General features: G+C 40.0%; 1 protein-coding gene across 2 annotated transcripts in view; it reads left to right on the top strand.

The window, feature by feature from the left end:
• Window positions 1-15,295, top strand: part of pld5 (phospholipase D family member 5) — a 50,334-nt gene that overhangs the window by 17,947 nt on the left and 17,092 nt on the right. The window contains exon 1 of one of the 2 annotated variants that reach the window (XM_067458264.1): window positions 8,886-9,244. The exons of the other annotated variant lie outside the window; for it this stretch is intronic. Within the exon in view, the coding sequence (XP_067314365.1) occupies window positions 9,209-9,244 (36 nt within the window). The 5' untranslated portion in view covers window positions 8,886-9,208. Of the gene's footprint in view, window positions 1-8,885; window positions 9,245-15,295 lie in introns of those variants that run through there. 2 annotated transcript variants of the gene reach the window in all.

The raw sequence follows: 15,295 nt of genomic DNA, 5'->3' as shown, positions 1-15,295 counted from the left end.
ACAAGTCAATACTGAGAGCGTGGACTCTTTTAAAAATTGGCAGAGACCTTAATGGTGAAGAGAGTCAGTGGCTACTGGAAGAACCCTTGATCTTTAATCCAAAAATTGATTTGGATGTGTTGAAATCAACTACTGTGAGGAATGCTTTGTTGTCTGCAAGTATTGTAAAAATCGGACATCTACTGACTGAAGATGGATGGATTTCAGCAGAGACTCTGGCTACCAAGCTGGGTCTAAGATCAGTCGAGTTATGCAGAGGCTGTTGAACCACATATGTGAGTGTATACCCTCGGACTATAGAGACTCTTTATTTTTACACCAAAAAGGAAACGTTGTTTCTTCTTTCCCTGAACTGGACATTGCAGCTGCAACTGGTTTATGGCAAGAAACTGAAGGTGGTATCCTTTCTTTCAAGACACCTCAACTGGGGCATTTCAGAGACATTGGGAAAAAAGCAACTTATATTTTGTGTGTAAAAGTTATCCATCTTCATGTTCTTGAAACCGTAAAGGAGTCTAAATGGCTGGAGTTTTTTGGACCTGACCATTCCCCGAAAGGTAGCTGGAGGTCCTTGTACAAGCCCCCATTGAGAAAAGGTCTGGAGATCTGCAATGGCGAGTTGTGCATGGAATCATAGCTACAAACAGATACAGAGCACATTTTGATCCACTAGCAGGGATAGGTTGTCCTTTCTGTGATCAACAGGAAACAGTTTTTCATTTATTTGCTAGTTGTAGTAGATTATTGCCTCTTTTTGAAATTCTTGGTGGATGGTGTCAGACTTTAGGGGAAGTTCTCACACCTGAATTGTATATCTATGGACCTAAATATAAACGCAGCAAGAGAGAGACTTATCACCTACTCAATTTTATCTTTGGACAAGCAAAGTTAGCTGTTTGGCTGTCCCGTAAAAGTAAAATAGGTGGTGTGGGGCAAACTGATGTGGTACTGATTTATGAAGGTTTGATGAAGTCACGGTTAAGAATAGAATTTGAATATTATCGACTGAATGAGAATATTGAAGAGTTCAAGTTTAAGTGGGCTATAAATAACTGTATTTGCGATGTTGACTGTGATGGTAATTTACAAACCTATGTATGATAACGTTTGGGTGTTTTGTAATTTTATTTCATGTTCTGTGATGGCTAATTAATTGATTGAACATTGTTTTTAAAAAAAAAATGTTTTTTGTAATTAAAGTTGTTCAAAAGTCTCTCTCTCTCTCTCTCTCTCTCTCTCTCTCTCTCTCTCTCTCTCTCTCTCTCCTCTCTCTCTCTCTCTCTCTCTCTCTCTCTCTCTCTCTCTCTCTCTCTCTCTCTCTCTCTCTCTCTCTCTCTCTCTCCCCACTAAAGCTTTGTTGGTGGTTGCCAAGTTAGGGAGTTGCTAATTGGTTATTTAATGTTCCAATCAAGTAAGTCATACAGCCTTATCATAGCCTGACAAGCCAGACCCACATCAAGATGTTTGGTCTGGAAACTCCCCATTGACAGGGCTCAATCCGAGGGGCGGGATAAACGGTTGTCTTTCAAACTCCCTCTGCACGCGATAGGATAGCGCTACACCAACCAGAACAACGAAGGTGAAACAGAGCTCCTTGACAGATTAAACATTCGCCGTATCTGGTCGGCTAAACTCAGAACACATATTCCCTTTTTAAGAATGACTTCAGTGCTGTTCTTTGTTTTTTTCTCAGAGAAAAGCTTAACTCCAAGTCTTCCAGTGTCACGGTCAAAGCTGATTCGAAAGACCGCCGTTCGCCAGTTTCTGTGTTTACTAGAAGCACGCGAACGCAACTCGGCTGTCGTCATTATGGCCCCGCCCACCGACTCTATACACAATGTGATTGGTCCGACAAGAGTTAGGGGAATAGAGCTCAGAAGGGTATTGAGAGTTGCTAGACGACACTTGCGGGCAGATTAAATTTGCTGCCGCTAGGGTGCGTCTAGATTTCTAGGCTAGCCTTATCATACAGTGCATCCGGAAAGTATTCACAGCACTTCATTTTTGCCAAATTTTGTTGTTACAGCCATATTCCCAAATTTTATAAAATCATTATTTTTCTCAAAATTCTATAAACAATAAACCATGACTATGTAAATACAGCCTTTGCTCAATTCTTTGTTGAAGCATCTTTGGCACCAATTACAGCCTCTTTGAGTATGTTAAGTCTTTTTGAGTATATGCTAGAAGCTTAGCACACCAATTTTTGGGGCAATTTCTCCCATTCATCTTTTTAGGACCTCTCAAGCTCCATCAGGTTGGTGCACAGCCATTTTCAGGTTCAAGTCTAGGCTCAGGCTGGGGCACTCAAGGACATTCACGGAGTTGTCATGTAGCCACTTCTTTGATATCTTGGCTGTGTGTTTAGGTCCGCTGTCCTGCTGGAAAAACTTCACCAAAGCCTGAGGTCCAGAGTGCTCTGGAGCAGGTTTTCATCAAGGATGTGTCTGTACATTGCTGAATTCATGAAAAACATCCCCACCGCATGATGCTGCCACCACCATGTTTCACTGTAAGGATGGTATTGGCCAGGTGATGAGCGGTGCCCTGATTCCTCCTGACAATAACGCATGCCATTCAAGCCAAAGAGTTATATCTTTGTTTTGAATGGTCTGAGAGTCCTTCAGGTGCCTTTTGGCAAACTCCAGGGGGGCTATCATGTACCTTCTACTGAGGAGTGGCTTCTGTCTGGCCACTCTATCATATAGGGCTGGTTGGTGGAGTGTTGCAAAGATGTTGTTCTTCTAGAAGGTTTTTCTCTCTCCACAGAGAAATGCTGGAGCTCTGTCAGTGTAACCACTGGTTGTTGGTCACCTCCCTGACTAATGCCCTTCTCCCCCAGTCGCTCAGTTTTGGCAGAGCGGCCAGCTCAAGCAAGAGTCTTGGTGGTTCCACTGTTCTCTTTGGGACCTTTAATGCTGATGAAATTTTTCTGTACCCTTCCCCAGATATGTGCCTCGATACAATCCTGTCTCAAAAGTCTACAGACAATTCCTTGGACTTCATGGCTTGGTTTGTGCTCTGACATGCACTAACAGTGAGAACTTATTTAGACAGGTGTGTGCTTTTGTCAAATCAACACCACAGGTAAACTGCAAACAAGTTGTAGAAACATCTCAAGGAGGATCAGTGGAAACAGGACACACTTGAGGTCAATTTTGAGTGCCATGGCAAAGGCTGTGAATACTTAGGTGATCTTTTTAGATCATGCACATGCACCCATCTGTTCGCCCATGGGCGTGCTGGTCTGAAAACGAGGCATGTTCAGCCGCATTGTTGGCCCGTTGCTATTTTTAGGCAGCAGAAAATGACTGCGCCATTGACCAACAGAATTCTGGTTTAAAGTCAATAGCACAGTAATTTTTATTATTTTTATTATTTAAAGGGCACATTAGTAATATGTGCCTATAGGTGGGTGCACAATGCGTGTACACTCTATTTTACACACACAGGATGCGCAGCAGCACACAAACATTTTTAAATATTAAAAATAAAAGGATTCCTCTCTGGAGAATCGCTCCAGAGCAAATGCGAAATCCACCATGCAAGTGCATAAATGGTGTATGATGTGTTGCATTTTGAGTTTTAAATATTCGGAGTGTCTATTCACAACAAGTGCAAATAGTGTGCCTTGTCGTCAAGCGCTGTTCGCACTAGCTCCACCTAACAATGCCCGGCTGTGCCAAACAATATATTTTTTAAAACACTGGTGCTTCAATGTGTTCAGTGGTGTAATCAGTAAAGCGTATGGCTAATGGATCATTGTTTTGACATGATCGTGTGAATCCGACTTTTGCAGAGCTTTCTTTTATGATCTTTTTTCTTTGCATCTATTGTCAATACAAATTTAGAACATTTTCTAAATGTGGAAATAAATTGTCTAGCAAAATCTCTACTGTAGTAGTGCTCTACTGTAAGTACAGCTGCTGCAATGATGGCCTGCTTGGCGTTTTGAGGTGAGGGGCTCAGCTGTAACTAATGGACATCACGCTGACATTGACCTCTATTCCGACTGATGGGTATATGGCAGGTTCATTCCCATTAGTTTTGCTCTCTTTTTCCATCACTGAAAAGTTATGCAACTGATGTCCCAAAACACATGTGCATATATCTCCTGTCTAACGTTCTGACAGTCCTCCTCACTGTATCACCACTGTAAGTATGATCAAGTCTTGTGGTCTGCCAACATCTTGTTTATTCAGATGGCTTTTGCTGACTCTAAATTAGTTAGTTTTAAATATGCTTACTCCACAAACTCCATTCTGTAATCACAGGACTGAGAAGAGGGAGTCTCATTAATCAATGATAAAAATCCTAGTGAAGGAGGTCGTCTGTATCTCATGAGCATACGCAGTAATTAATAGAGCATGAGTGAGGTGAGATTCAGTAGGAGTCTCCCGCTGTAAGCAGCATATGCTCCATCCAATTGTTATAGCCAGGAACATCTGCAGAGTGATTCCAGAGAAAACTTTAAGCACTTGCCCTTTTTGCATCCTGCATCACTTGAGCCAACCAATTACTAGCCTATTCAAAAATCCATCATAAACCAGCATAAATTCCATGTCCACTAGGCTGGTTTATGCTGGTTAGAACTGATATAGTTTTAGTTGGTGTAGCTGTGGACCAGTATTGAATGGTGTATAATTAAAATATTATTAAAAAAATATTATAATAATAAAAATATTATAATTATACAGGATTTTATATATATATATATATTTAACATTTAACATAACATTTTTTATTTAATTTAATTTTAAGCACAACAATCAAATATTTTTTTACGAATTTGCATAGGCCTATTTCCTTGAACAAAATTTTAGTCAAGGACAAAATGCCATTAAAGCACCCAATAGCAGTGGGAAAATATCATTATACATCAAATTGGTGACAACAATCTCTTAGCCTTTACAGTCTCAAAACAGGACAATGGTACGGTTGTTGTGATTGACGGAAAATGCATCAATGCGTTGAACACCCAAAGCCTTCGCTCTTCGTGTATTGATTAGCTGCCGTCTCTGCATCAGCGGCCAACGTGTCAGCGGACTGCTTCGTGTCAGACTCCGTACACTCAACATCTGAACCGCTCTCAACCTCTGGGTAGGAACTAAATTAGAATCACAAGATTGCTTACGCTGTAAAAAAAAAAAAATCAGGTCTCCAACTGAACATTTTCTAGTGACTGATCACATGCACCCTGCTCTGACCGCGCCGCCCTGGGTGCCTGAACTTTGTGGGCCACCATAGCCTCCTGAACATTTTTGTCCCCCATTCCTCCCTTGTTGACCCCTCCCTTATTTGTTCCTTCCTTCTCTGTTTCCCCTGTTCCTCCTGTCCCGCCCTGGTCTGTCCGGCCCTGGTCTGTCCCTCCCGTCCCGCCCTGGTCTGTCCCTCCCTGGTCTGTCCTGCCCGTCCCTAGTGGAGCGTCTGGTAGCCGCTTCTTAAGGAGGGGGTAATGTCACATGCCTGTCCTGTCTTGTGTGCACATGTGGGTTTTGTCAGTATGGTCTTTGTGCTTCTGTCATTGTCTGATCCCTCCCCCCTTGTTATCTGATTAATGTTTGATTTCTCCCACCTGTTCCCTCTTCATTTCTTCCTTTATAAGCTCCTTGTGTTTGTCAGTCTTTGTGGCATCCTTGCTATGTTTACATATCCTGTTTCCCTGTGTTGGTATGTTTTGAGTTTATGTTTTTGGAACCAGTTGTTTTGCCCCCTCGTGTTTTTTGTTTTGTGTTGTTTATTTTATGTTTAATAAATTCACATTTCTCTGCTATTGAGTTCTCACCTTAGTTTCTTTAGTGTAACGTGACAGTGTGTTGCTTACCTGGGGAACACATGGCACCAGGATGCACTATGGGAAGAAAGCAAGCCGGCGGAGGCAGTGTGATGCTTTGGGCAATGTTCTGCTGGGAAACCTGTTCAAACAATGTTCTGATGGATGGGTCCTGCCATCCATGTGGATGCTACTTTGACATATTCCACCTGTTGCAGCCCATACAACCTTTCATGGAAACGGTATGGTTTCCTAACCCTAACCCTGCCACAAAGCAAAAATGGTTCAGTAATTATTTGAGGAGCACAACAACAAGTTTGAGGTGTTGACTTGGCCTCCAAATTATTTAAAGTATTGTTCTGACAAAATTACTTGCTTTTATTTAAACTTTTATATTACTTTGCAAAAAATAAAGAAAATACAAAGCATACAACAAAAAAAAAAAAAAGGCAAAAGCACTTAAATTTATACAAAAATTTAAATATAGAAATAAAAGTTAATTTAAAATATCAATAATTATATATAGTAATAGTAAAATAACACTCAAAAATGTTTTCTGTTAAATTGAGACAATTTTTGAAATGGAGTAAGCATATAGGTTATTGTAGATAATATAGTTATACACTCACCTAAAGGATTATTAGGAACACCATACTAATACTGTGTTTGACCCCCTTTCTCCTTCATAACTGCCTTAATTCTATGTGGCATTGATTCAACAAGGTGCTGAAAGCATTCTTTAGAAATGTTGGCCCAAATTGATAGGATAGCATCTTGCAGTTGATGGAGATTTGTGGGCTGCACATCCAGGGCACGAAGCTCCCGTTCCACCACATCCCAAAGATGCTCTATAGGGTTGAGATCTGGTGACTGGGGCCATTTTAGTACAGTGAACTCATTGTCATGTTCAAGAAACCAATTTGAAATGATTCAAGCTTTGTGACATGGTGCATTATCCTGCTGGAAGTAGCCATCAGAGGATGGATACATGGTGGTCATAAAGGGATGGACATGGTCAGAAATGCTCAGTTAGGCCGTGGCATTTAAAAGATGCTCAATTGCCATTAAGGGGCCTAAAGTGTGCCAAGAAAACATCCCCCACACCATTACACCACCACCACCAGCCTGCACAGTGGTAACAAGGCATGATGGATCCATGTTCTCTTTCTGTTTACGCCAAATTCTGACTCTACCATCTGAATGTCTCAACAGAAATCGAGACTCATCAGACCAGGCAACATTTTTCCAGTCTTCAACTGTTCAATTTTGGTGAGCTTGTGCAAATTGTAGCCTCTTTTTCCTATTGGTAGTGGAGATGAGTGGTACCTGGTGGGGTCTTCTGCTGTTGTAGCCCATCCACCTCAAGGTTGTGTGTGTTGTGGCTTCACAAATGCTTTGCTGCATTCCTCGGTTGTAACGAGTGGTTATTTCAGTCAAAGTTGCTCTTCTATCCGCTTGAATCAGTCGGGCCATTCTCCTCTGACCTCTAGCATCAACACTGCATTTTTGCCCACAGGACTGCTACATACTGGATGTTTTTCCTTTTTCACACCATTCTTTGTGAATCCTAGAAATGGTTGTGCATGAAAATCCCAGTAACTGTTCCCAGATGTTCTTCGATAAAGAGTAGGGGTGTAACCCCGGCATCCTGGCCAAATTTGCCCACTGGCCTCTGTCCATCATGGCCTCCTAATCTTCCCCCTATCCTGATTGGCTTAATCACTCGGTCTCCTCTCCACCAATCAGCTGGTGTGTGGTGAGCGTTCTGGCGCAATATGGCTGCCGTCGCATCATCCAAGTGGATGCTGCACATTGGTGGTGGTTGAGGAGATTCCCCCTTCTATGTAAAGCGCTTTGAGTGCCTAGAAAAGCGCTATATAAATGTAATGAATTATTATTATTATTATTAACTGAGCAGATTGTGAAATACTCAGACTGGCCCATTTGGCACCAACAACCATACCACACTCAAAATTGCTTAAATCACTGTTCTTTCCCATTCTGACATTCAGTTTGGAGTTCAGGAGATTGTCTTGACCAGGACCACACCCCTAAATGCATTAAAGCAACTGCCATATGATTGGTTGATTAGATTATTGCATTAATGAGAAATTTAACAGGTGTTCCTAATAATACTTTAGGTGAGTGTAAATAGATCATTTAATGTTAGATGAGATCTTCATGTAAAAATCATTGACTTTTGATCTCAGTAAATCTAAGCTCAGTTTGAGACGTTATTGAGATCGCTTCCGAGGGTAAAGCAAATGTGAGAGTGAGACCACTGGAGTGTTTTCAGATCAGGCGGAAAGCAAAGCAATTTGTTCTCATTTTCTGTTTCTAAGAAACTGCTGCATATCATTGAATCTCACATACTAGTTTGTAGTTTCATATGATATATTAGTTCACAAGCTTTCCAGGCAGATTTAATGATCCTGAATTAGACACAAATGAGACATTACAGCATGAGTATACAGCTATAAAATGAAAGTGAACTCAGGATAATTGGTCTTTGATGAGAACTATGTGACCTTGGATTGCAGATGTTTGTGTTTCGGCAAATCTAAGCACAGTTTGAGAAGACTTTTGCAGGCTTGTGAGACTGCCGGGATCTTTTTCTCATGAGGATGATCTGAGAAGCAGGAGACTTAAGCAAAAGTTTCCATTTGCTTTCCATTTTGTGTCATTTGCTGTCTGAGAGAAGACGGATATTAAAAAGATATCGTCTGGAGTTTTTCTATTCTAAGGGAAGGTTATTCAGATTTTCGTATTACCTCAGTTGTATAAACCGGTGACTCTAATAATCTGCTTACTTGATAGATTAGTTCACGAGCCGACCAGCCAGATGTAACAATGCTGAATTATTTATAGGGAACGTGTCAAGCTCATTTATGCTTGCGCTGAACTTTCCCTCTGCTGTACCAGAAGGAAAAGAGACAATGCCTTAGAGATGCTTGGAGTTACTAGAAGGTTGCGTTTTATAGCATGTCTTTTTTTTTCTTCTTCTCATCTTTCTTCTGCGGATGCCAAATCCATTTGCACTCTGCCAGGAGAGTTTTGCTTCACAGGGCAGGTGAGAAAGATGCAGAAGGGAGGGGGATTGTTCTGTGTTAGCCCAGCATTGGATGTTTCGAGAGAGGGAGTGGACTGTGTCTTTCTCTCTCCTCCTCTCTCTTTCTCTGTCTCCATCACTATGGAGTTAAGGCGAGGAAACCACACAGCCAGTGGAAGCATGCATGAGCTCAGGGTGCTAAAACAAAAGGCACACTATCTATCACCCAATATATCATTCCGTGGACCTGCACATCCATTACAGTGATGAGCGTAAGAGAGAGGCTGAGCGTCCCGTAATTCGTTACCAAGGAGACTACAATGATGAAATGCACTAGCGTCTCGTTTTCCATGTTTCCTGAAGTCTGAAGGAACTTAATTGCTGTTATGCCAGGCTCTGGCACTCAGGAGAACATCATGAAGGTGAGGGTTAACTTTCTCTTAAGGCTCTTAAAAACCTGTCAGAATTTTCCAGTAGAAAGTGTCTGCGTTTAAATTAAATGATATTTTGCTCAGCTCTCCCCAAAAGAAGAGGGTGTACAAATGTATTGTGTTTTAATATATTGCAATACAAAAAAATGCAACATGTATCACAGATAGTGCCAATCTGTATTGTGTATAGTTCACACAAAATGAAAATCACTGTGTGAGAAAAAAAAATCTAGTTTACAGAGTTTTAGTGTCAGTACTACATTAAGCTACTATATACAGTGTTGAGTATAATGTACCATAATGCAATGGGGATATTTGTGGGTCCTGATAATGCCAAATGTACAAATTTCCAAATGTCTATCTAGTCAGTGACAGAGTGCAAGAATATTTTTCTTAAAAAAATTCTGTATATTCAGCTTGAGTCATGAATATTTTATATTGTCTTAACATTGTCCTGTGCATTGGGTTACCAACAAGTCCAAAACTTTTCATTTTTACCCCTAATGTAATCCCAAATTTAGCAGTATCATGATAACATGACATGAGGGTATCGTTACATCCCTAGAATATAATCAGCCCACCAAAAATGTCTTATTATAATCTGCAAATCTTACTAATTATCACTAATATATATTATACACGGATTATCTCTTCCTCACGGCACCTGTTAGTGGGTGAGGTATATTAGGCAGAGTGAACATTTTTCCTCAAAGTTGATGTGTTAGAAGCAGGGAAAATGGGCAAGTATACGGATTTGAGAGAGTTTGACAAGGGCCGAATTATGATAGCTAGACGACTTGGTCAGAACATCTCCAAAACTGCAGCTCTTGTTGGGTGTTTCCAGTCTGCAGTAGTCAGTATCTATCAAAAGTGGTCCAAGGAAGGAACAGTAGTGAACCAATGACAGAGTCATGGGCGACCAAGGCTCATTGATGCACGTGGGGAGCGAAGGCTGGCCCGTATGGTCTGATTAAACCGAAGAGCTACTGTAGCTCAAATTGCTCACGAAGTTGCCGGTTCTGAAAGAAAGGTGTCAGAATACATAGTACATCGCAGTGTGTTGCATATGAGCTGGGCAGACCAGTCAAGGTGCTCATGCTGACCCCTGTCCACCGCCAAAAGCGCCAACAGTGGGCACATGAGCATCAGAATTGGACCACGGAGCAATGAAAAAAGGTGGCCTGGTTTGATGAACATTTTCTTTTACATGTGGATAGCTGGGTGCGTGTGCATTGCTTATAGGGAACACACGGCACAAGGATGCACTATGGGAAGATGTGATGCTTTGGGCAATGTTCTGCTGGGAAACATTGGGTCCTGCCATTCACGTGGATGTTACTTTGACACGTACCACCTACTTAAACATTGTTGCAGATAATGCACACCCTTTCAAGGAAACGGTATTCCCTGGTGGCTGTGGCTTCTTTCAGCAGGATAATGTGCACTGTCACAGAACAAAAAAATGGTTCAGGAATGGTTTGAGGAGCACAACAACAGGTTTGAGGTGTTGACTTGGCCTCCAAATTCCCCAGATCTGAATCTAGTCGGGCATCTGTGGGATGTACTGAATATTAAAAGATCTGCTACTAACATCTTGGTGCCAGATACCATAGCATACCTTCAGGGGTCTAGTGGGGTCCATGCCTCGACGGGTCAGGGCTGATTTTTGCAGCAAAAGGGGGACCAACACAATATTAGGAAGGGGTCATTATGTTATGCCTGATATACACACACACACACACACACACACACACACACACACACACACACACATAATGAGATATTTGTGTTTTGGAATTTTTGGGGGATAATATGGTTCATTTTCTGTGAAAAATAATGTCACAATGCAGAGATGGAAATTTTTTCGTATTAATATAATATAATATGACCTGGACATTTATTATTGAGAATTACTCAATCACTCATAATTACCAGATACAAAATAAGATTAGCAGATTACTATGAATCTTAATGTCATTATACACATATACAGTATATCATATAAATATATAAATTATTGTGAAAATTATTTTTCCTCTCACACTTTGATATTCACTTTGCAAATACAGCATGGTTTACAGTAGCCTGACTAAGCTGCATGTCAGGCGTTTTTTGATTGTGTGTCAGAACGCTTAACTCGGCACGACTGAACTCTGAAAAGTAGCAGATAAGGTTGGAAGGAGCAGCACATCGTCATGTCAATCAAAAGTGTCAGCACAGACAGCTCAGTGCGAACACAGCATTAATTTGACAGGATTTCTCTTCAGGCAGTGAAAGTCTCTGTTTACAGACAACTTTAATCCTTCCATTGCCACCAGCAAGACCGTTTCTTTTTTTATTACAGTGGCAGAAATCTGACATATCTTTTGATTACTACTGTAAATGCAGTAAGCTTCTAGAAGAAGAAAAAAACAATACTGAAACACTAATTGACTCCTGACTGATATCATTTCCAAATATCACCTTCTTTTATAGGGTCTGAGAGAAGCCAAGATCTTTTTAATGGCTCGAGTAAACATACTAGACACATCAGTGTTAGGTGACCGTGATTTCACCAAGTACAACATGTTCCTAGATCAACATCTTTGTTGATTCTGGAACAACATTCCAATCATCAGATTTGAGGGACAAATTTACAGATTATGTAAAGGATAGGCTTACAATCAGTGCTTACATCAGTGTACATTCAGTTTGATTTTAGGGATAAGTTATGGGCAGGGTTAGGATATAAGAACTAACTTTTCAGACGTTAGAATGTTCAAGAATGTTAGACAAAATATGTTGATCCAGGAACATGTCTTACTCTGCAAAATCATGTTACATGTTTTCTCTAAGGTTTCTGATCTGATTTAAGGCCTGTCTTGATATTCAAATGCCCTTTGAGATAAAATAAATAAATAAACAGGATAAACATTTAAGCTTTTTTAAACATTTGGATCTGTGGAAATCCAAAAATAAAGTCAAGTCAATCATGACTACATGAATGTGTAAGAAATGAACACTAATTGACCAATTTGACGGCAAGAAGGTTAATACTTGCAGTAATCTGCACGCTCTGAGGCGGTGGACTCCCTGCTCTTCAATTAAACTTCACTTTGCATGTCTCCTTCAAAAGAAAATTATATATGATGTATATGTCACTTGCAGACATCTGTAAAGCCGGTACTCTGATGGAGGCCAACAGATGGGATGGGAGACAATCTCTCTCAAGGGGGAAATGTTCAGGGAAGTGCTGCACTAAGCAAAAATCTAGTGTGCGCTTTTTGTGGAGAAAAAAATGATAAGTTCTGTTTCCATTACAGCAGTGGTTCTTGCTTCAGGACCCATATTTTTACAACACAGTACCAAAATTCTTTATTGTACCAAAGTAAACAAAAATGTCTTCATATACTGAAAGAAATCTGAATGTAAGTTCTTTATTTATATAACTGAATATGCCCAAAAACCTTTCTGAGGAGGAGACAACATATTTTTCCTATACATATCATAAAGTCTCTAACATGCTGATTTGAGGTTCGAGAATCATTTCTTATTATTATCAATGTTGAAAACAGTTCTGCTGCTTTAATGGGTCATGAAATTAAATTGTCCTTGATCTTTTGACATATCTTTGTACCATTAAAATATCCTGCAAATTTCATAGCTAAAGTGTACTCCTCATTATAAACAAAGTATTTATTTAATCAAGTTCTAAAACTAGCTCGTTTGGATATGGGATTTGTGACGTCACATGGGCAAATACATTTGCACATATATACCTGCCTTGACAAATCGTTATAGCGCACATCATCGCACCCAGGGACGTTTCTAGGATTTTCATTTTAGGGGGGCTCAGCCCCCTGTGAGGGTAGGCCTGTAGAAAAAATGGTAATACTATTCAGTTCAAGGTTCAAATTGCACTATTAACTAATAGCTTACAAACATGGATACCCAGAAGATATGGCTGTTTATTATTACTTATGAAGCAAATATTAACACCTTACTGCATGGCCATACTGTACATGCATTAATCATACCCAATAATGTAGGCAGGTTTATAGATCCCAAATGTTATGGTGGTTCGGGGGCATGCTCCCCCGAGAAAATTTTGATTTCTATGATCTACATATGTGCATTTTAAGATGTTCTGAAGGCCAAAAAATTAGATAACAATAGCTTGAAAACCATGTCACTGGGCAGTAGATTATTTGTCTTTCTTGTGTCCAAATCTCTCTTTTTCTCTGTTTTTATCTCGCCCTGTCTCTTCCCCTCATAACGCTGAGCTTTGACTGATATTTTGTTCCGTTTTTGTCAGTGAATAAAGTAAACATATGGTTTACATATTAACATACTGATATTTATATGTTTAATGAATAATTTTCTTACACGTTAATTTACTGTTTATTAAAGTTTTAAGTTTATTACATTCACAATATGAACACATTCATTACTAATGCCCAATACAGGCTGAAAAAGCTGAGTTTTTTTATTTACTGAATGTTACAAATAGAATTATATTAATTTACAACTTTATTAACATTATTAATCTCATGCCTAATCTGATTAAAATGGCTTGGTTAATATTTCTTGTTCGTTAAGGCCTACATTATGAATCACATATTTTCAGTTAAAAATGGCGAAATTAGACAAAAGTTTATTAATTTGCCTAAAATTGTTTTTCTTTTGTTTAACAATTCTGACTTTGAGCAGCAGCTGTCAAACATGAATGTTTAGTTTAGCAACATGACGTTGAGTTGCGCTGCTAAAATTTACGCTCAGCCTCAGCAGTTTCTGTGTGACCATAAAGCACCCCCGGTCAACAAATACATGAACGCGACACCCACGGGCACCATTAAAAAGGATGCGTAGGGCATCAAGACGGCCAGCGGCGGTACGGGGTTAATCACATATTTTTTAGGGGGGCTGGGGCATAAGTTTCGGGCCTAGCGACGCCCATGATCGCACCATAGTGTTGCGTTCAGGTAAGCGCGCTCGAGTATGCCAACCACATGACAAATGGAGGCTCATTTGCTCATTTCTGTAGAGACTTCAGAAGATTCCCAGCAAGCATTAGCCGTCATTTTACCATTTCGCTTAACTAGTCATATGAGTAACCCACTTTTAGCCAAAATGTTGTTTTTGCCTGAATAACTTGGGGGATGTGTGATATTCCATCATGTAAGCAAAGTCAACAGTGATTATAAAGTGTTTAGTTTTGACATGTTCATGTTGTAGATGACTAGTATATTCTTGAGCTATTAGACGTCTACTAAATTCTCACTGACAGCCCAAATTTTGCCTTGTTTTAGCCTAGACGTCAGGGCTGTGTTTCGACGGCTCTTAAACGTCCTGGATCACATTAGCGGAGTATGTTTGTTCAGAGAATTTGACTGCAGAGGCAAAGTGTAATGGAAATTTTGTGTTGCCCCCTCGCACAATGACCACGGCAACCTTCTGCTTTTCTGTAGATTTATTTGCCCCGGGGTTTTTTTCTCTTTGGTTTTTGCAACAGATTCAGGGTGGAAAGCTTCACCATGAACATGCGTTATCTGCGCTATTTCTTATACTTTTTACTTGAACTTTTTGAGTCTTTTTTCCCAAAGCACCCCCAACAGTATATATATTTTTAGGTTTCTTTTGTGTGTGTTTGCAAAAACCTTTCTTAACATATAAGTGAACCGCAAGGAACATAAAACAACATCATAGCCTGATGACACCTTGATTTTCGCAGAATCATGGGGGTTGTTGTCTTCACCTCTACAGCAGATGGAAAACAATCTGGCAGGACTTGGGCAGAAATTATATTCATGGAGATTTATTAATATTACTGTAGTATGAGGGTGAGGCTGAAGGCGGCGTTGGACACAGGTATGATGTCAATGATAGGCGACGCATGGACTCCATGTCCAGGTCCATGTCCTGGAAAAATTGCTTATTTCTCTGGATTTAAAGATTTTGGATTTTTGGATATTTTAATCCACAAATCTTACATATTGTACCTTTAATGTATCCTTGCTCAATAAAAGTATTAATTTCTTTAAAATAAAAATAAAAAACACCCAG

Source organism: Pseudorasbora parva, chromosome 12 (genome assembly GCF_024679245.1).
Source record: "Pseudorasbora parva isolate DD20220531a chromosome 12, ASM2467924v1, whole genome shotgun sequence".
Lineage (NCBI taxonomy): Eukaryota > Metazoa > Chordata > Actinopteri > Cypriniformes > Gobionidae > Pseudorasbora > Pseudorasbora parva.
The sequence above is the reverse complement of the archived record's forward strand: the minus strand, read 5'-3'. Positions and strand labels throughout refer to the sequence as shown.